Consider the following 21,748-nt stretch of genomic DNA (forward strand, 5'->3'; position numbering starts at 1 on the left):
GATTCGCGTATGCAGCGATACAGATTTGCAAGAAAATTGGATTGGGTGAGAAACATTTTTTCTATGTGTGTTCAGAAATTAAGTTGGTGTATATAATTTTAATAATCCAAAAATGCAAAGGAAAAAACACTAACCAAGTACTCTCTCATTTACATTTTCTTAGTTGTAGAATGTATTTACGTTTATTAATATTCTATGTTGTAACACGTTGCATCTCAAAAGGTTTCAATGAATGATCTAATAAAATCAGAACTAAAGCGAATGTAGAGAATGCAAAATGGGAAAATACTATTGTATTAGAGAATTTACAGCCCTGTGTAAGTTTATGTTTAACTTTTTACCTTGCTAGCCGATGCATTATTAGTCCAGAAAAGTGTTGAAAGGCTTCTTTCTGGGGAACAAAAAAATACCGTTGGAGTATAAGAGTTTGAGGGAAAATTGAATAAATATTTGAAGGAGAGTAAAGTACAGACAATGGAAGGAGAGTGGGGCAGTGGGATTAGTTTTGGATTGCTCTAGCAAACAGCTGGTACAGAAAGGATGGGCAGAATGGTCACCTGTGCTGTACACGTCTATAGTTGTAAGTATATGTACAAAATAGATCAAATCTCATCCACTGATTGAGGTTGCTATTGTCACATTACCTATTTACTACACTCTAGAACACTTTCCTTAAACTCCCCTATCTTGCTACCTCTCCCCCACCTTCTAAAGTTCCTAATATCTACCTTTTTGGCCATGCCTTTGGTCATCTCCTCTGTTCCTTTTCTTACTACAGCTTTATGAAGTATTTTGGGACATTTTGCTACTTTAAAGGCACGATATAAAATGCAAGTTGTTGTAGCTTACCAAAAGGATTCTGTATTTGTGTAAATTCACATAAATACAACATTAGATTTGTAATCAAAACTATGTGAACGCCTACAATCCAAATTAATCCACAATCCTCCTTACCCCAAGGTTTCTGATTTGGATCAATTCAGTCATGAAGAGAAAACAGCTGAGAAGGTTCCATCTAAATATTATGAAATAAAAATGAGAAAATGCTAGAATTACTCAGCAGGTTAGGCAGCATCTGTGGGAGAGTTAACAGGGATGATTTTAAACCCCAAGAACAGGTGGTTTGGGTACGAGTGGGAGTTGAAAATAGTTTTTTGTGTCGCAACCACAACCCGGCTTTATTTCTGGATTTAACATCGGCGTGTAAAAGTACAGGCTTCCCACTGGGAATGCAAAGTCCGAAAATTTTGCCGTTGCGACCCAAAAAACAACTATTTTGAACTCCCACCCATCCCCCCCAACCCATCCGTTCTTGGGGTTTAAAATCACCCCCGACGTTTCAGGTCATGACCTTTCATCAGAACTGGAAGCAGTAAAGATTTAACAGTTTTTAAGCAAGTACAGAGCCAGGAGTGGGGGGGGCAGGGAGAGAGGTGGAAAGAATAAAAGGGAAGGTCTGTGATAGGGTGGAGGGCAGGAGTGATTAAATGTCAAAAGAGATAATGGTGCAAGGCAAGTAAAGAAACAAAAGATGGGTCTAGAGGAGCTGTAAATGGCAACAGCAGAACCATTACCAGCACCTGCAGTCTGAAACAATGGGAGCAGTGGTTATGATCTGAAGTTATTTAAATCATTGTTGAGTCCTGCAGGTTATAAAGTGCATAATCGAAAGATGAGGTCCTGTTCCTCGAGCTCCCGTTGAGCTGCATTGGAACAGTGTAGGACAGAGAGGTTGGAGTGGGAATGGGACGGAGAATTAAAATGGCAAGCAACCGGAAGCTCAGGGTCACCCTTGAGGACTGAAAGGATATGTTCAGCAAAGCGATCACCCAATCTGCGTTTGGTCTCCCCAGTGTAGAGGACACCGCATTGTGAGCAGCGAGTACATTGTACTAAATTGAAAGAAGTACAAGTAAATCGCTGTTTCACCTGGAAGGAGTGTTTGGGGCCCTGGACGGTTGAGGAAAAAGGAAGACCTATCGGAAGCACTGGTTTGGAAGGTGGCATCGTCGGAACAGATGAGACAGAGAAACTGGGAGAATGGAATAGAGTCCTTACAGGAAGCAGGGTGAGAGGAAGTGTAATCAAGGTAGCTGTGGGAGTCGGTGGGCTTATAGTAGATATTAGTTGACAACATATCCCCAGAAATGGAGATAGAGGAAGGAAAGAGTCAGAGATGGACCATGTAAAGGCAAGGGAGGGGTAGAAATTGGAAGCAAAGTTAACAAAATTTTCCAGTTCAGGGCAAGAGCAGGAAACGGCACTGATTCAGTCATTGATGTGCCGGAAAAAGAGGTGAGGGAGGGGACCTGAGTAGGACTGGAACAAAGAATGTTCCATGTATCCCACGAAAAGGCAGGCATGGTTAGGACCCATAACGGTTCCCATAGCAACACTTTTTATTTGGAGGAAGTGAGTGGAGTCAAATGAGAATTTGTTTAACCTAAGAACAAGTTCAGCCAGGCGGAGAAGGGTGGTGGTGGATGTGAACTGGTTGGGCCTCCATTTAAGGAAGAAGCAGAGGGCTCGCAAGCCGTCCTAATGGGGGATGGAGATGTAGAGGGTGTCGTCCATGGTGAAATGGAGACGGTTAGGGCCAGGAAACTGAAACTATTAAAGCGTCGGAAGAGTCGAAGAGACTGGACAAGGGGAGAAAAAATAGAGTTGCGAAAGGAAGAAATAAGTTCCACGGGGCAAGAACAGGCTGAAACGATGTGTCTACCAGAGCAGTCCTGTTTGTGGATCTTGGGAAGCAGCTGGAAGTGGGCTGTGTGGGGTTGGGCGACTATGAGGCTGGAGGCCATGGGTGGGGGGGGGGAAGATCTCCAGAGGGGATGAGGTAAGTGACGGCCTGGGAAACGATGGCTTGATGTTCGGCGGTGGGGTTATGATCCAGGGGGAGGTGTCGGTGAGTTGGCGTTCAGCCTCCACAAGGTAGAGGTCTGTCCACCACACAACAACAGCACCGCCCTTGTCAGCAGATTTAATGACGTTAAATGTTATCTCTGTGTCTCTCCCCACAAATGCTGCCTGAGCTGCTGAATATATCCAGCATTTTCTGTTTTTATCTCTAAAAGAAATGACAGGTTATGGCAGTTCAGTTCTGTACCCTTCCTCAGATTTGAATACTGATTTATAGACCTACTTCCAGAATTTATCTTTTTATTTCAGATTTCCAACATTTGCACATTTCCCTTTTTATTTTACCTAAATATTGTGCATTACTGTGAGGACAGTTCCTGTGCATCCATATTCATATCATCCTCCATTGAAATGGACTATCCAAGTAGATATAGGGAAACTGTTATGCCAGAGTGGGTGCAGTTTTTATATTTTTAGTCGATATTTCCTTGACTGTCGGGGGTAAGTAGATAGAAGAACTGAAATATGGGAAGGTGAAACAGCTACAGAAAGTTAGCTCATGAAACTATCTTTAATTTTATATTTTTGGGGAGGAGGGGAGGTCAGTTTTTTGTGTTCATCGAGGTGAGTGATTTGAATGCTGGAGAATGGAACAATTTGCTAGTGTTTGATCCAATGTCAACATCAAGTTCAAGGAATCTTACAACACCAGGTTATAGTCCAACAAATTTATTTTAAAATCACAAGCTTTCGGAGATTATCTCCTTCGTCAGATGAATGAATGAAAAGGTTCTCAAATCGCATATCTTATACTATGTTGGGACAGCATCACACCAATCAAAAGGTGTCGTTGTTAGAGCATCAAGTTCATACAGGTTGTGTATACATAGCAAATGCAGAGTAACGTTCCGTCCATTCTACCCCAACATTGTATCTTAACCCTAACCAAGAGTGCCCGGTACAGCACATTTCCATTTCTCGTACAAGCCACCCTAATGATTTCTCTGAATAAATCTGACAATTTCGTATCAATGCGCATCGTTTTAGGCTGTAGACATGTGCCCAATAGAGTGAGACTACCCAAACTCGGTTGAGTTGGGAACTTTACAGCTGCCAGAGAGGAGACTTTTATTTCAGTAGTAAACAATTTTACAACACCAAGTTATAGTCCAGCAATTTTATTTTAAATTCACAAGCTTTCGGAGGCTTCCCCCTTCGTCAGGTGAACGATTTATTTCAGTAGATTCAGGTGGAATCAAATTCAGGCTCCAAAAAAGAGCATTTTTAAAAAAAAAACTTCCCCGACAGCTAGGTATTGGCAAAGCGGCAGAGCCATTTCTGAGTTTGTTTATGGGAAATGTGCAGGTGTGTTGCGGTGAGTGAAACTGCAACTACTTGAAACATCTGTGTGGGTCTGTCACAGACTGCACCCCCACCCCCACAACGTTTCCCTCATCCAAGCGGCTCTGCCAGGATGATGCTGACTTGACGTCTCCCTATTGTGGGCTGCGACTCCTCTTGCCTCCCCAGCTCGCAAGGTGCCTCTTCGTTACTGGCACAGGTCGGAGCTGCGCAGCTGCACGACCTGAACGGCGGCAAAAGGGCGCGATCAACGGCCGGGTCGGGTCGGGTCGGGCCGGGCCGAGCGGACCGGGGGGTGGGGGGGGGAAAAAGGTGAGCAGCGGCCTGTCAGCGCGGCTTCCCGGACCGGGTAAAGAAGCATTGTTTGTGGGCGACAAGGTACCGGCAGCACATCTGGCGCGCTTTTTTTAATCTTTAGTTGACGATCTAATTCCTTCGGACCGTCGCGACCACCCGAAGGAATTAGATCGTCAACAAAGCCATTTTCGGGTGGTCGGGTAGGGGCCCTGAGCCGATGCCTGTTGCTAGGCGGTTGAGAGCTTAGTTACTGCCCGCGGCGCCGAGGGTCGGCCCGGGGAACCGAATTCTGTTCTCACACTGCAGTTGGGTTTATCGCAGCGGGGAAGGAAGGCAAGGAAAGATGTCTTCCTAGGTTCCCCCTCTCCCCTGTCCTTGCATTTCTGTTAATCGCTCTGCTGTGGTTATTTCTCAGCACTCCCCCCTTGTTGCTTCTAAGCTGCAGATGCATGGTCGCGCTCTCCCCCCCCCCCACCTAAATCTTCACCGTTGAAATCAGCTTATGCCACAGTTTCTTGTTTAACTCTTTTTTGTTTTCTTAAGACCCTCAAGACTGCGGAACCCCATACTTTCTCAGTCTTTCCTCCCTCCTACAATCCCGAAGGCTTTTAAAACTGAAGCTTGACATCACTACCTCCTGATTTATGGGGTCTTCTCTCACTGTTTTCAATCTCAGTGTCCTGCAATATTCATCTTGGCCTTGGTTTCTCAGTTTAAAAAAATGCTGATTTGATGTTTAAAAATTGTCTCCAAATCTCTTCTATACACATAAGAAGTACAAGCAAGTCACTGTAATCAGTAGTCATGGTGGACTACCTTTAACAAAAGCACTGGATCAACATTGACTATAGTTTAGAAGCAGGCTCAAAGACCCAGAAAATTAGCATAATCCAACTAGAGTAAACATGATCAGCACACAAATACAAGCTGTACATGAAGACGTCTCTTCATATGCTAAAGATTAGGTATACCTTATATCGACAAGTAACAATTTTTTTAATAACCCAGCTGTCAGACTATCCAATGAGACTCCAACAGGAGACTATGGAGGCAGAAAGGCAGATGCAGTCACATTAATAGCTATTAAAATCATAGCCCATTGTTATTTACAGAGAGAGTACCCATCTGTGCACAGTTTCATCACATCTGTGAGTCCCCTATGTTACGGAGGTGCAAAGCACCAAGAGTATAAGAAAACTAGTGAATTATTTTTCAATTTGTCTTCTCTTAAGTGATTATTGGGGGTTATTTTCTAAGTTATGTACATTGCCTCCAATTCTTTGAGTTCATGTCACTTCAAATAGGTTAGATGTCACCAAGTTCATGGAGAGAAAAAGATTTTTTTTCTCTAATGAGAGAATACAAATATATTTTCAGCAAATGAGTAAATCTTTTGGACACCACCAAGCTTTGTCTATGTGGAAAAAATGGAGATGGTAGTTTCACTTTAACTAATGCTATGTTATTTATATGTTCTATCAGATAAATATTGTGCATAAAATCTACTTTAAAAAAAATCTTTTGAAGTAAACAATTTTTGAGGTGTGTTGAAAGATTATTCATGGGTAAAGTTGAAAGAGTAGGCATTGGTTTGATAATAGATGGGTGGAAGTTAGAATTAGCTGACTCCATCAGATGGAACTGAATAAATGCAACATTTTGCATGTGCAATTTTATTAGTGAATCTTGGTGGTTTCTTTTAAAATGTCAACCATTGTTTGGCTTCTATTGCTGTCAAAAAGTGAACCTTGTGAAGTAAAACATGTTTCCTCTTCTGCAGAAATGGAGCAGCCAAGTGTCCGTCTTTGGGTAAAATATGAAACCTTCATTGTTGGGGTCTTGCAGATCCCACCTCCTTCAAAATTCAGTATGCACTACCTTCGAAAGATGGCGACATATGTTCGAACAAAGGGAGGAGATGGTGGCTATCCCAGGCTTTCTTGGCCCATGTGGAGGCACATTGCCTGTGGGAAGTTGCAACTAGCTGAAAATTTGGCGTGGCTGTATTTTGAAACATTTGATAGTCTTCTTGAGAGAACTGCAGAGGAGAGACTGGAGTGGGCTGAGGCAGTATCTCATTGCAGGACTGAAGAGGAAATTGACAAACTGAAAAATAAGGCATGGGCATTTTTTTTTTGGAGCGTTCATTATTTTTCTGTGCAATGGAGAAATGATAGCTTTAGATTTTAAGTTAGACATAGAACTTCCATGTAATCTTCTGCTGACTATTTCTTGATGAACCTTGAGTAATGATATCAATAAAATGCATTAAGAGCATGGATTGCACTGACAGGCTGCTGGCACAAAACCATATATACCTTAAATTGTGAATATGTTTTATTTAAAAGCAACCCAGTGAGTGATTTCAAGGCTGTATTAAAATGACAATTATAAATCTCCTAAACATTGCTTTTGTGATTTCTGACATCATCGGGGTATCTTCATTTAGAAAGCAGCCTTATGAACACCTAAGATATCCATTATTCTATATACAATTGATATTAGCTTTTTAAAACAAAAAAAAATTCAAGGGAGGGGGAATGACACAACACCTCTAATGGTCAGGTTTTCCTCCTACCTAACCAGAGGATAATTCAGTTTGAATCCCAGCTTCCAACGTTACTCAAATTCGTTTGCCCTCATTCGTTCTTGGCCAGAAGATGGAACAGTGTTTGGCACTGAGGCTTTTGGGGTAGGTATGGAAATGCCTGTCCCAACCCACAAAAATGCTTTTGCTGTCCATCGATGGAAGAGCGACAATTGCAACGCTGGATACATTTTTGACCAAGTGTGTTGCCACCTTAGCCGAAGAATGGGGCAGATAGGGGCGAGTTCACAAGAGTTTAGCTCACTTAGTAAAATTTGCTCCGAGTCTTATTGAAAAATTGGATTTTAAAATTGGTCTGTTTTTAATTCGTAATTTAAATTTTAAATATTTTTCTTCATAGGTAACAAAACAACTGAGTTTGTAAAATACAATATTCATTAGTTTTTTAATGGTTCACGGTATTTCATTTGAATTCTTGAATGAAAGCCTGGAGTTCCTGTATACGGTTAGTGATAGAAGAAATACAGTAATAATTCTTTCAGCACTGATCTGGTAAAAAGCTGTGATCTGCAATATATCTATTATACCGATTTACGGTACCCCTTCATAGCTTGGCAGCTTCACTATTGCTCAGTTCAGTACTGCTCAACAGATTATCCAACTCAGCACAGACTAGGGGTGGTATCTGAAAGCTTCCTGGTCCACATAGCACTGCTTTTTACCATGTGATGCATTTTCTTACCGAACCATTGGATAGTTGGAAGTGATTGTAACAGTGAATTATAGTAGCCCTCCCATCTAGTTGGTTACAAATTGGCACTCAATTCAAAGAAAAATCACATATCAGAGAATTTTCATTGCAAAAAGAGTGAAGACCAATAAAGGTGTTAGGAGACTCTTTCTAATCTCAGCCCTAGCAAATCATAACAGCTCCCCCCACTGAGGAATGAATTGGTATATTGGCTAGGTTTGTTGGACAGAAGACCAAGTGGAGGCAAGATGTTTTGCCAATACAGAAAGTTAGGAAATTAGATGATATCCCTATCACTAGCTATGAGTAACTTTGTCCATCCAGCCTCATAACCTGATATGAGTGTGAAGGCTACACGAGGATAAAATATAGGTACTTAGAGTTTGTCTTACTTCCTGTAATAGTCAAGCAGATTCAAAAGGGATTTTTTTGACATTAGCTTTGTAAACAGAAACAAATATGAAATCAACATCATGCTTTTGATAAATAAGGCCTCAGTGTTAATTGCATTAGAACAACTTTAATAGATTTTATAAAAGGCTGAAATGTTTTCAAAAAGATAATTTTACTTTTTATACATTCTATATTTGCAAGATACTTTATGAAAGGTATCGATTACATGATTTTTAGAAACACTAATGTAAATTGAGCTTTTATCTTTTCACAGCTGTCAGTGGATACACTGCAGTTCCTGCTGTTTCTGTATGTTCAGCAGCTGAACAAAGTTTCCTTGCGGACATCCTTGATTGGAGAGGAATGGCCAAGCCCCAGGTCACGATCACCTGATCTGGATGGAAAATCTAATTCTCAGAGCAAGGTAGGCTTTTGGGATACAAATAAAATGCTGCATACACATGGCAAATAAAGAGACAGTGCCAAAACAAGGAAATTATTTTGTATAATTGTATCATTTTTTGAGTTTGCTAAAAAGTTAGTCAACACATTGGGTATAAACTTGACTTCACTTAATTGAGCTAGATTTTCTAGTCAATGGGCAGAAAATCTAGCGCAATAAGACAAGTCGTAATTCTGCATTTCCTTATGTTAAAATTGACGTCACTAATTGCAATGGAGAGTTAGGAATTACATGCCAAAAAGTTAATAACTTTAAACAGCAACTATTGTTAGTCATTCTCTGTGTCCCTTTCACAAATGGAGCATGCTGGTTACTTTACTGCTGATATCTTCCATTGGTACTTAACTAATTTTCAGTCCAAATAAATACTTACAGTTCATTATTGACTTTTGATTATAGATGTTTACAAAGTTAACATTTTCCTCCGGTATTAAAAGCCAAACTTTTGATTATATCAGCTTACTGTTTAGTCAGGTAAGACGTGCATTCTGGTCAACCATATCGTGCAGGCTTACGGTGTATTTCTTTTAAGACTTCACAAAATAAAGTTTAATAAATTGAAGTTTTATCATTAGATGTAAACTCAGATCCTGGGTGGTTTTGTATTTTAAGCTCCTTTTTATTGTTTATCAAAAGACCAGAAAAGGCCATAAGGCCTATCTGTGCTTGCCTCCTTCCTCTTCCTGTAGCCGATTAGGGATTCCTCTCAAAAATTCCTCTCTGACCCCACATAGGTCCCAGACCTATTAATTGTTATCCAGAATGACTTACTCTTGCCTCCCACATGCTACGATCACACTTTTTCTAGAAGTTCACCTATTGCCTCCTTGAAGGACTGTAAAGAATCAGCCTTCATTACGAATCCTGTTCCATAGGTCAATCACTCTCTAGGAAAAGTAAAACATCCGAACATCCAAACTTGTTCCATGCTTCCTCGGTTTATATGGATAGCCTGAGTTCTACCTATCTCCATCAACTCAAACACACTATCTACTTTTATGTTGCTCTTATCATTAATCATCTTAAATATCTGGATCAGATTGTCTTTATATCTCCATTTCTCCAGTGAATAAGGTATCAAGTCTTTCTTCATAGTTCAGTGCTTTCATGCTGGGGATTATATTGCTGTAACAAAGAGCCAGCACAGTCACAATGGGCTAAATTACCTCATTATCTGCTGTAAATATTTATGGTTCTCAAGAGTCAGAATGTCTTTCCTGAAGTGGGTGCACCAGAACTGGATACAAAACTCTAAATGAAATTTTACCTAAGGCTTGTATATCCCTATTAGTATGGTCCTAATTTTGTTATAAATGGTCCAGACAACACAACCCAGGAACCTGCTTGCCTTGGAAACTTTGAAGGAGCGGTCTGATCACTGTCGAGGCTTTCCCCCCATCTGTTACCTTTAAATTACACCCACTCGAGTTTTATTCCATGCCCTAATTAAGTGCGCCATTTGCCAATATTGAGCCCACTACTGCAATCTGTCCAAATCCATTTGTAATCTATTACCTCTTTTTAAGGTCTGATTTTGGCGCACAATTTGGTGTCATTGGCAAATTTAATGACTGTGCTGCCAATGCCCTCCTCCATACCATGAATGAGTATAACGTACAACAACGCACCTTGGGGCATTCCACTTGTGATAGAATCCAATTGGGAAGCTACACCATTTAAAAACACCCTTTGTTTACTGCCTCGTGGCCAATACGATATCCATCTTCCCACTTCACCCCACACCATGATAACTAATTTTGGCACACAGTCTCTCATGGTCTATCAAAAACTTATTTGTGTATATAGTAAACACATACAGTATTTTTGAAGTTTTTTTTTCTTGTCATTAATGTGAGGAATGTCAGTGTTTGGAAATGCAGTGTTTTTCTATGTTACCCCATATCAGCATCAAGCACTTTCAGATCAGGTGCTGCTGGCCAGTTATTCGACTTCCTATACTCAGTTCGACAATGTGTCTTAATCCCATATTCTGAAGAAAATCTTTTACTGTACCAGGATGAATTTTTTTCTACTTGCTACACCAGCAATCCTTACAGCCTTTCTTTGTGAAATTGTCAATATAAATTGGTCTGTGTCAAATTAGTTGATATATATAATTTAACAAAACAAGAATAGTTTCCCAAGCTACAGCTAGTGATCATTTTCTATTGCCTGTTTCTATCTAGTAAAAAATGTTTAAATAAAAAAGCATTCTAGTACTAAAATGTTTCATCATATTTTGATGAGAATTGTTTTTTGTCTTTGTATAATCCAGAATATGGATGACCATAACCATCTGGCCTTTGTTCTGAACCACTTGTCAGAGTTGTTGGAGCTTCTACTAGACCCCGAGCAACTCACCGTTTCTGCCCACACAACCCATGACAGCATGATATCTGTAGAAGCAGTTAAAGCATTGAACTTTCTCATTGAAGGAAGAATTGGTCGAAATGAAGATATTTATCCTGTGCATGAACTGGCTCTCTGGCAACCAATTCTGGCCACAACTGGCTACTCCAAGCTTTCCAAGATGTTCTCTTTCTATAAACTAGAGGCCTGGCTGAGAAGCATGCTGGGACCAAATCCATTTGGTACTGCAGTCTGCTTCCAAAAAGGGAAGAAACTAGCATGGGCACAGCAAGGTAATTTAACAGGACTAGATTTTGAAAAGAAAAACAGTAGAACTCACTGTAATCTGAATTTGTCTTTTAGACCAAAACAGCTAAATATCTGTGTTTGACAAGTAACTATATTTAAAACAACTTTTTTCTGGGCAGCGGATATTTGTTCTTTTTTGAAGTTCAGGTAATACTTAGTGTAATTTTTCACTGGCCCACAAAAATGGCTGCTGAGTTCAATAATCACCACACTACTCTTTAACTACAAGTTCCTGAATACCCTTCAACATTATGTCAAGGCTTCCAGTGATATTTTTCTTTTCATTTAAACTCTCCTCCCATCTCTCACCACTATAAACTATTGTGTTTGGAAAGTGAAAGCAAGAAACCTGCTTTCGAGCATTTACTGGTGGTGATAACTGGCTGTAAGGAATTGTGTGAGAGCTGTCCAATGGTGACTTGCCTTCTCTTTCCTTTTTAACTTAAGGGAAGCCTCCCATGGCCTATGCTCAGCAGCTCTCTCTGACAGCTCAGTTGAAATTGAAAATACATTGGGAATTATAGGTGCTAATTTCCACTCTATCACTCCATGGTCCACTGTGTGAAAATGCATGCCTGGCTTTTTATTTATATATATATTTTATATATACACACACACACACACACACTGAATTTTTCCGAAGGCTGTTTAAAGATGAGCATTTAAACACTGCATTCCTTAACATGCTCAGTTTATGATGGCATGTTGTGTGTTGAGCTAATTCACTATAATTAATTCATTTTGTAAAAACAAAAATGCAATTTGAATTTAATGATTTCTAAAGCTGTAAGTGAAAATGTTTTCGAATTGTTGATGAATTTGACATTATGTGGCATTGAATTTTGTAAACTCAGTTTTAACAACAATATCAAAAGTTGCAAGTGCAGTTATGTATGTGAATTAAAGGTGCATATAAAATTTATTTAAATAACAGGTAGTTTAAAAACAGAACAATATTTCAGGTTTTGAAAGGTAAAATGTTTTTGAATTGTGCAGGCAACTGTTATGTTGCCATGCATGTTTGATATGATGCTACATATATCAACATGCTATAAATATATATATTTTTTAAACTTGGCTGAGGAGAAAGCTTCCCTAGTGGATAAGGAGAACACTTGATGTAATAGTAAGCCATACAAACCAGAAGGTTGCAGGTTTGAACCCAGATCTATAAGTTAGTTGATCCCAGCAAGGAAAATGATTGAAATGCCACAGTTAGACCCAGTGCCCCCAGGAAAAATCAACCAGAGTTCCCGCTCCTGATCATATAAAAAACCCTAGTTGAAAGGGCACATATGTGCTTATTGGGTGAGAACAGGATCAGCCTTTGCTTTGTTGGCCTCCATGGTCAAATAGCTTACCGAAACTCACTGCCTTAACTCAAACGTGATCACTTGAATAAAGTATGGGAGGGCTGCTGGCACCTGTGGAACTCTACCCAGTCAACAGCCAATGGGGCAAAAATGAGAGAAATACTTAGATGTGTAAAGCCTTCTATTTTAATTCAGTCATACATACATTTTTTTAAAATCAAGAAGCAGGATTCTTCTTAAAAAAGTCCTGCTTTGTTTTAAAAAGAGATTCAAGTATTAAAAAACAAATCCATTTATCGAGGTGCTATCTTCCTAAACACTATTTTCCTGTTTCATTGGCAGTAACAATATTAACCTGGCATCAGTATATTATAGACATCGCTATAATGGATAGTAGAATCTTTAGCAAGTAGTTCTGGTGCTTATCAAATTAACTGGAGTAATTACAACCATGTGATTTCTGAAACACAAGTTTAAATGGGTAACTATTTTCTCATTTTACATTTTAATTCATTTACGGGTTATTGATCAGAACTATAATTTAGATTGTGTCGTTGAATTTATGATCATATGGTGATAAGTGGGTTTGCTCCAGCCAGCCACTGGCTTTTGACATTCAACAGTCTAAACATTATTTGATAGAGAGGGGGATAAAAAGGGATATTAGATAAAGAGGGGGATAAAAAAGGAGGGGTGGCAATATTGGTTAAAGAAACAATTACGGCTGTGAGGAGGAATGATATGTTAGAAGGATCATCAAATGAGGCCATATAAGTTGAGCTGAAGAACAGAAAAGGGGCAATCACACTGCTGGAAGTGTATTACAGACTCCCCAAACAATCAGAGGGAGATAGAAGAGCAAATATGTAGGCAAATTTCTGAGGTTTAAAAACAATAGGGCAGTAATAGTTGAGGATTTCAACTACCCTAATATTAACTAGGATACAATCAATGTAAAAAATAAAGGGGACACAGAATTCTTAAAATGCATTCAGGAGAACTTTTTTAGCCAGTACGTTGCAAGCCCAAGAAGAGGGGGGCAGTTCTGGATTTAGTTTTAGGGAATGAAGCTGGGCAGGTGGAAGGAGTATCAGTAGGAGAGCATTTTGGTGGTAGTGATCATAATTCAGTTAGATTTAGCATAGTTATGAAAAAAGACAAAGATAGAACAGGAGTAAAAGTTCTAAATTGGGGAAAAGCCAATATTGCTAAGCTGAGAAGTGATTTAGCAAAAGTGGACTGGAAACAGCTACTTGAAGGTAAATCAGTGTCAGACCAGTGGGAGGCATTCAGGGGGTTCAGAGTAAACATGTTCCCACAAAGAAAAAGGGTGGGACTATCAAATCTAGAGCCCCCTGGATGACAAAGAGCATGCAGGGTAAGATAAGGCAAAAAAGGGAAGCTTGTGTCAGACACTGAGAGCTCAATAATGCAGAAAGCCTAGAGGAGTATAGAATATGCAGGGGTGAATAAAAAACGAAATTAGGAAAGTGAAGAGAAGGCATGAAAAAATACTGGCAAGTAAAATTAAGGAAAACCCAAAAATGTTTTATAAATACATAAAGAGCAAGAGGATAACTAAGGAAAGAGTAGGGCCTATTAGAGACCAAAATGGTAACCTATGTGTGGAGGCGGAAGATGTGGGTATGGTTATTAATGAATACTTTGCGTCTGTCTACGATTCAGAGATTGTAGTTAAGGAGGAATGTGAAATATTGGATGGGATAAGCATTGTAAGAGAGTAAGTATTAATGGGTTTAGCAACTTTGAAAGTAGATAAATCGCCAGACCTGGATGAAATGTATCCCATGCAGCTAAGAGAAGCAAGGGAGGAAATAGTGGGGGCTCTGAACCATCATTTTCCAATCCTCCCTGACTACAGGCGTGGTGCCGGAGGATCAGAGGACTGCTATCGTTGTACCGTTGTTTAAAAAGGGAGAAAAGAATAGACCGAGTAATTATAGGCCAAGCAGTCTAACCTCGGTGGTGGGCAAATTATTGGAATCAATTCTGAGGGACAGTACAAACCGTCATTTAGAAAAGCACGAATTAATCAAGGACAGTCAATATGGATTTGTTAAGGGAAGGTCATATGACTAACTTAATTGAATTTTTTGAGGAGCTAACAAGGAGGGTCGATGAGGGTAGTGCGTTTGATGTAGTGTACATGGATTTTAGCAAGGCTTTTGACAAAGCCCATGGGATCCAAGGGAAAGTGGCAAATTAGATCCAAAATTGGCTCAGAGGCAGGATGCAAATAGTAATGGTCAACGGGTGTTTTTGTGACTGGAGGGATGTTTCCAGTGGGGTCCCTTGCTTTTTGTGGTATATATTAATGGTTTAGACTTAAATGTAGGGAGCATAATTAAGAAGTTTGCAGATGGTACAAAAATTGGCCTTGTAGTTGATAGGAGGAAAGCTGTAGACTGCAGGAAGATACCAATGGACTGGTCAGGTGGGCAGAAAAGTGGCAAATGGAATTCAATCCAGAGAAGTGTGAGGTAGTGCATTTGGGGAGGTCAAACAAGGCAAGGGAATACACAGTAAATAGGAGGATACTGAGAGGTGTAGAGGAAGAGAGGGACCTTGGAGTGCATGTCCACAGATCCCTGAAGGTAGCAGGACAGATGGATAAGGTGGTTAAGAAGGCATACGGGAAACTTTCCTTTATTAGCCGAAGCATAGAATATAAGAGCAGGGAGGTTATGCTAGAACTATATAAAACACTAGTTAGGCCACAGCTTGAGTACTGAGTACGGTTCTGGTCACCACATTACAGGAAAGATGTGATTGCACTAGAGAGGGTACAGAGGAGATTTATGAGAATGTTGCCAGGACTGGAGAATTTTAGCTATGAGGAAAGATTAGATAGGCTGGGGTTGTTTTCTTTGGAACAGAGGAGGCTGAGGGAAGATTTAATTGAGGTGTATAAAATTATGAGGGGCCAAGATCGAGTGGATAGGAAGGACCTATTTCTCTTTGCAGAGAGATCAATAACCAGGGGGCATAGATTCAAAGTAATTGGTAGAGGGGAGCTGAGGAATTTTTTTTTCACCCAGAGGATGGTGGGGGTCTGGAACTCACTACCTGAAAGGGTGGTAGAGGCAGAAACCCCCATCACATTTAAAAAGTACCTGGATATGCACTTGAAGTGCCATAACCTACAAGGCTATGGACCAAGTGCTGGAAAGTGGGATTAGGCTGGGTAGCTCTTTTTCGACCGGCACAGACACAATGGGCCGAATGGCCTCCTTCTGTGCTGTAAATTTTTCTGTGTTTCTATTATTACTGAGCTATTTCTCTCTTTCTAAGTTGAAGGTACTACAAAGCGAGCAAAGATTGCATGCAATACTTATACAGCACCTAAAGGCCACAAGGTGGTGGTAATGACACAAGTATACAAGCAAACCCTGGCTAAGAGTTCAGATCAACTGGTTGGAGCTCATGTTAAAATTCATCGGTGCAATGACTGCTATATATATCTTTTATCTCCTTTAAGGTGAGATTGGTGTTTATGAAACAAAAAGGGTGAAGAATTTACATTTTTAGTTTTAAACTGATGTAAAATAAAGCTGACTCATTAAACAGCTTTATTGGTAACTCCAATATACTTCTATTAATTTAAATGAACTGTATGAAACTTTAGTTTTTATTTAGTTTTTTGGGTAACGCTTAAATGGTCTAGATTATGTAGAAAACACTAGGCCATGTCAATTCCAGTCTTCAGCCAATGCTGTGACTACTTCAGTGTAGGGAACTTTATATTCTCATAAAAGTCATGTATTAATTTAAATAGTACATCTGTACACTTGGTAAAAACATCCAGGGAATCCAAGGTGCATGAACCTCATTGTGCAGAAAATTGACGCACTAACATGTTGCACCTTGGAGTGTTAGAATTTAGGTTTGTGTCTGTTCTTGTGATTCCCCAGATAGTGAGTTACTGATGATAGCTGGTTTGTCCGGTGGAGGCACAAAATGAAATCCAGGCATTTCCCCACAGGGAACACAGTCTGTCTGGACTACTCTTAAGACACTAGCATTGGCAGGGGCCTTGGAGCAAGTTACTTGCTCAGTCTCAAGCCAGAAAATGGTACATTTGCAGAAGGGGATTCAGATCTTCAGGAAGGGGTAGAAGAAAATTTAGATTGGAGTAATATGAATATGTATGAAGATTGGGTGGTTGTTGTGTACTTTATGTGCATATTGGTTTCTCGTTGCAGGTCTGTCAGTATTGAGAAGTGCAGAAATACGACCTTTGTTCTTGGTCCTGTCCAAACAACCATCCACGTCCATAGCTGTGATGATGTGAAAGTAATAGCCATCTGTCGCAGACTTTCAGCTTCATCATCGTCTTCGTGTACTTTCCACTGTCTCACACCTACGCACCCTCTCATCATGTCTGGGAACATGAACTTAACATTTGCCCCATACCATACTTACTATCCAATGTTGGAGGATCACATGGCTAGGACAGGGATAGCCACAATTCCCAATTATTGGAATACGCCAATGTGTATTGGTGTGGACAACAATGAAATGCCTGTCTATCAACTGCTGTCCCCCAAGGAATTTTATCTATTTGTGATTCCATTTGAAATGGAGGGAGACACTATGGAGATCCCTGGAGGACTACCGCCACCATATGAAAAGGCTATAAGATACAGAGAGCAGAAAATCCAGAACTGGCAGAAGACTGTGAAGGAAGCAGGACTTAGCAAGTTAGTAATTGTACACTGAAAATAGATTTTATGTTCCTGTCTGAGATAAGTGTCTCTTCCCTCTCCTTTCCTGAAGGCAGTGACTGTTGCTGGGAATTATTTAATGGATGCCAGTAGCACTCTAATACATTGCCCAAGTAGCCATTTTTGATCTGTAAACCAAGACAGCAGTTGTCAGGAGTCTGTTTGTCTGTGGGACCATCAGAACTAACTTGGATTCTGTCCTCACCTGACATTCATACATATGCACTTCAGAAGCTGGAACCTCACTGATTTTTTTTTTGTTGTTTCTCCCTCGCTAGCCTAGGGACAGTGAGGCTATTTGTAGTGCCTTTACTGCCACCCTGGCTGAGATCAGCTAACTCACCGCAAACTGGGGCTTGAACTTTGGAACTTCCAGATCAGTATAGCTCAGTAGCAGATCAGCACCATGGGATACTGTTATCCTCCACAGTTTTGACAAGCATCACAATATCCTTAGTGACACTATATCACACTGAAACCTGTCTCAGATTTACCCCCTGGCCTGGACTGAATTAACCGATTTCAGTTGTGATGTGGAAGGATGCTACTGTTGGCCTCGGTGTCACGGACTAGGAAAGAGAGAAAATTGGCAGACATTCCCACTTCTGACTGCTATACAGTGAGCCTGCTGAAATGCACATAAGAATGGTGGATGATCAGGCTCATGTGTGGTGGGTCCTGTCACGGAATAGCCACCAGCAATCACCTGTGGAGTAGAGAACATGTGTCTTTGGAAAGGTCCCACTTTCACTGGTTGTCATTATGTTTGGTAAAACTCCTTTGTAAAGATTAATTTTAAAATTTAAACAGTATATATTGTTGGTAGAGTAAGCATGTAAGCGTTCAGTTCTCTACTACAGTATATACTGGCTAGAGACTTCCCGTTAATTGCAGTTTCTCAACTTGTAATAATGCTGTAATTGTTAATCCTTCACTGTAAACATCCATTACACAAACTCTTATGGTAGCTTTTCTCAACACTGGCAACTCCTATAATGGAATTAAATCACTCCACAATGTTTTGCAGTATGTAATGGATACTGAGGGATAATTACAAAACTGTCATTGAGAGATTCAGAAGATTATTATCATTGCTTTAGCTTTTGTCACTGTTTTTGGTGTTATCCGAGCTCTTCAATTAGCTTCCTGCCTAAAAATCACTCTCAGGTAACCTTCTATGTTTTGGGTTAATTGTACTTCTCTGAAGCGTTCAATCCTTGCATTCGCTGAGATAGTGACCGCCTTTCAATTCAAAAGAAGCACTGCTGTTAACAGGCATAGAGCTGCCCAATGACATTTAAAATGGAGGATCTCTGAACCATTTATACTTTGGATGCTGGCAATGGAGCTGTGCATGCCTACTGCACTGCACAATCATGATAGTGAAGACGGCAAACTATTGAGTTTTGATTTCTGTTACAATATGTCAAGTGTGCATCAGTGTGTTTTAGGGAGAAGGAAAATTAGATTGAATTCAAGAACACAAACAGCAGGCTTGAATTTCTGTTCTAGGTGATCCAGATTTTATGCTCAATGATTGGAAAATACCTTTTTCCACTCCCATTTTAATAGTTTCCTTTCCTTCCATGAAGGGAATTTGACAAAAAAAATTATCCAATTCCTGAAGACAATATACTTGAAAAGGAAAAATTTGCAGGGCTATGAGGAAAAAGCAGGGAAGTGGAACTAATGTGTAGCTCTTTCCGAGAACTGGCACAGGCACAGGCACAATGAGCCGAACGGCATTCTATGCTGTAGTCTATGATTCTAATGCCACACAGTACCACTACTTTAATAGTGATTTGCATGTGAAATGTCAAATATGGCAGGGTGAGAGTTGGTCGAGGGAAGGGCTTAATTGTTGATCAGTTGGATCGTTCATCCTGAGGAAAGTGAACAGATCCCTGATTTCTGTCTAACAGATTTGTCCTGGTACAAAATTTAGAATGTTGTCAGAACTTAGCTAATATATTTTTGCTCTTTTCTTCCAGAGAGCAACGCAAGCTGTTTCAGAACCTGGTGGAGCAGGAGTTCTGTGAATGGCTAGATCAAACTGGGCATCGTCAGCAGCTGGACAGTCTTATCCCTGCTCCTGCTTCTCCAAAACAGACTACAGCTTAATAATTCATAGGCACGACGAGAAATGTGCTCCTGGTTATTAATGAATCAAATCTGGGCTGCTCCTTCATTGCACCTCTTTCAAATATACATTGTATGTATTTTATTTTGTGGCACTGCATAATTCAATTGTAGTTGGGCTCTAATGAAGTATGTGTCTTGAATAAAAATGTAATTACAAATAAAATTTGTAAGTGCACATTTCAGACATTAGTGCCATTAACTGAATTTCAAATAGAATTACATTAGAATTTGTAATTTGTGTCAACAATGTCATTCTTACAATTATGATACTGTTCAACGATTCTTTTCACTTTTGTTCTTAGCATCAACATGATGGCAGTAGTTTATATAGGTTTTATTTTTTTATTCATGCTGTATAATTATTTTATGCTTAGCTCTAATTAAAATTTGCTTTCTACAAACTGAACTTTGAGAACATGTCCTCTGGCTGTGGACTCAGCTTTGAATATCAGAGAAAGAAAAAAGCCTTTATTTATTTAATATGGTAACTTGAATTATTTTATTAGTCTATTTGAAATAGATGTCTCTATTTTCTTCCTCCTCCACCTCCCCATTGCTCATTTCCCACTGCAATTCCAAAAGTCTTGACTGTGTTCCTGACACCATCGGGATTTTTACAGGAAATTTAGAGAGCCTTATGTGCATTTCCTTAATAATAACTTTACACTAGAGTTGTCTTAATTTTTTTAAGCCCATATTCAATTCTGCCTTGTTGGGTTTATTTTTATATAAGCTAAAGTTATTTAAGTTTTTCCTCAGCACTTGGATGGTTCTTCCTGTTTTGTCACAGTTTTTCCAATGATGCCCTGCTTCTGGGCTGAGGTGCTTGAAGGACACCTTGGCTCCTAGCCAAATCTCGTGTGAACTGGTAAATTAGCCCTGCCACATGCACCTAAGTATGTTCGCTTTTCTGCTGAGTGACAACCAAAGTATTTGACAAAAACATTTTGCAATACTTGAAATCATTTTATTTTGTTTCTTTCCCCTCATTAGTTTTCTTCACTACACTCCAAGGTGAATGCTTGCTCCATTCGCAGCAGCCATACTTCTACCGTGCCCAAGTGCATATTATATATGTGACTCTAGACAACGAGTGTTGGCAGGCCAGTTGATTCTGGAGAGCATTCATGCTGAGCTTGATCCTGTCTACTTGATTTTCACATGTATACATTTCCAACACAGTTGATGGATAGCAGTCAGAAGCAGGAATTGAGGATGATTTACCCGTCTTTAACCAAGGGGTGCTGAGGCCAATTGTATCACTCATATTGCTGGGATTGAACCTGGGTCCTTCCAAGTTCCAATGGCTCAGCTGCTGACTTTCTAAACTTGCTAATCCAGCAGGACAGCATCTTTCAAACAACTTTCAATCACTTTGAAAATCGAAATTCTTCAACATTTACCTTGAGTCACAATTTGAAATCATTTACTGTAACAGTCTTGAAAATTGCAATAACAGTCTTGAAAACTGCAATTGTGGGATCAGTAATTTTTGTTGCAGTATTGATTTTATTTTCACTTTTGGGAATGTTTTGTATTGTCCCTGATGAATAACATTATGTCAGCACTAAGTATGGAATAATATGCAAAAGAATAAAATACAATTTGGTGCTAATTGAGTTATTGATAAATTTGTCCTCACAACCATTTCAACAAAATAATATAAAATGTTAAATCCCAACTACTCTTGTGTTCCTCTAGTTTGTTGTCTAGTGTATCACACTAAATACTACTATGGATTAATACAACTAATGACATTATGTAGCATTGGCACTATTGCTGTTAGTGTCTTTTTCATTTCTATTTAGTTTTAGAAAAAAGGTTGAAAACCCTTCCATCAGTTTATCTGTGGAACTAATACTTATGCAATTTCTGAGAGCATGTAATATCCCCACCCAATTCTGCATATGGTCTTGGCTAGCTGACAGAAGACACAACAGTAGTGCATGGGGTACTCCCTTTTCAATTTTCACTATAGGGAGATGTCTGCTTCCAGTAGCATAGCCAAGATGGAGATTTGAACAAGGTAACTTGTTCCTAGGGCTTTTTCAATTCTATTCTTACCTTGGCCAATTAATGAGCCAGAATTGACTAATTCAGTTTTGCCTTTCTTCCTCTGAAAGTGCTTGACCTCATCCTATTGCCTTGGCTAAGATTGTTTGGGGAATCATGGACTTAGCTTTCAACATACTCTTTTTAGGGTATACTAAGGTT

At 39.7% G+C, this 21,748-nt stretch overlaps 1 protein-coding gene across 3 annotated transcripts; it reads left to right on the forward strand.

Moving 5' to 3' along the window:
- Positions 1-5: 5 nt before the first annotated feature.
- On the forward strand, positions 6-21,139 carry tbccd1 (TBCC domain containing 1). 3 transcript variants are annotated; one of them, XM_067987838.1, is made up of 7 exons: positions 6-45; positions 6,302-6,639; positions 8,488-8,637; positions 10,952-11,318; positions 15,960-16,146; positions 16,871-17,368; positions 19,384-21,139. In XM_067987838.1, the coding sequence occupies exons 2-7, from the start codon at positions 6,304-6,306 to the stop codon at positions 19,511-19,513; spliced, it is 1,668 nt and encodes a 555-aa protein (XP_067843939.1). In that variant the 5' UTR covers positions 6-45; positions 6,302-6,303; the 3' UTR covers positions 19,514-21,139. The 3 variants fall into 3 exon arrangements, with proteins under 3 accessions (XP_067843939.1, XP_067843938.1, XP_067843940.1); XM_067987837.1 differs by lacking the exon at positions 6-45 and adding an exon at positions 4,525-4,602; XM_067987839.1 differs by lacking the exon at positions 6-45 and adding an exon at positions 4,525-4,602 and having other exon boundaries at positions 15,966-16,146.
- Positions 21,140-21,748: the final 609 nt, after the last annotated feature.

Source organism: Heptranchias perlo, chromosome 7, assembly GCF_035084215.1.
Source record: "Heptranchias perlo isolate sHepPer1 chromosome 7, sHepPer1.hap1, whole genome shotgun sequence".
Lineage (NCBI taxonomy): Eukaryota > Metazoa > Chordata > Chondrichthyes > Hexanchiformes > Hexanchidae > Heptranchias > Heptranchias perlo.

Bases quoted from the DNA above. Each gene is read 5' to 3' on its own strand.
- tbccd1 (XM_067987838.1), top strand. From the start codon at position 6,304: ATGGAGCAGCCAAGTGTCCGTCTTTGGGTAAAATATGAAACCTTCATT. The intron at 6,640-8,487 runs GCATGGGCATTT...ATCTTTTCACAG, and splicing joins TTGACAAACTGAAAAATAAG to CTGTCAGTGGATACACTGCA. The intron at 16,147-16,870 runs GTGAGATTGGTG...TTCTCGTTGCAG, and splicing joins TATCTTTTATCTCCTTTAAG to GTCTGTCAGTATTGAGAAGT.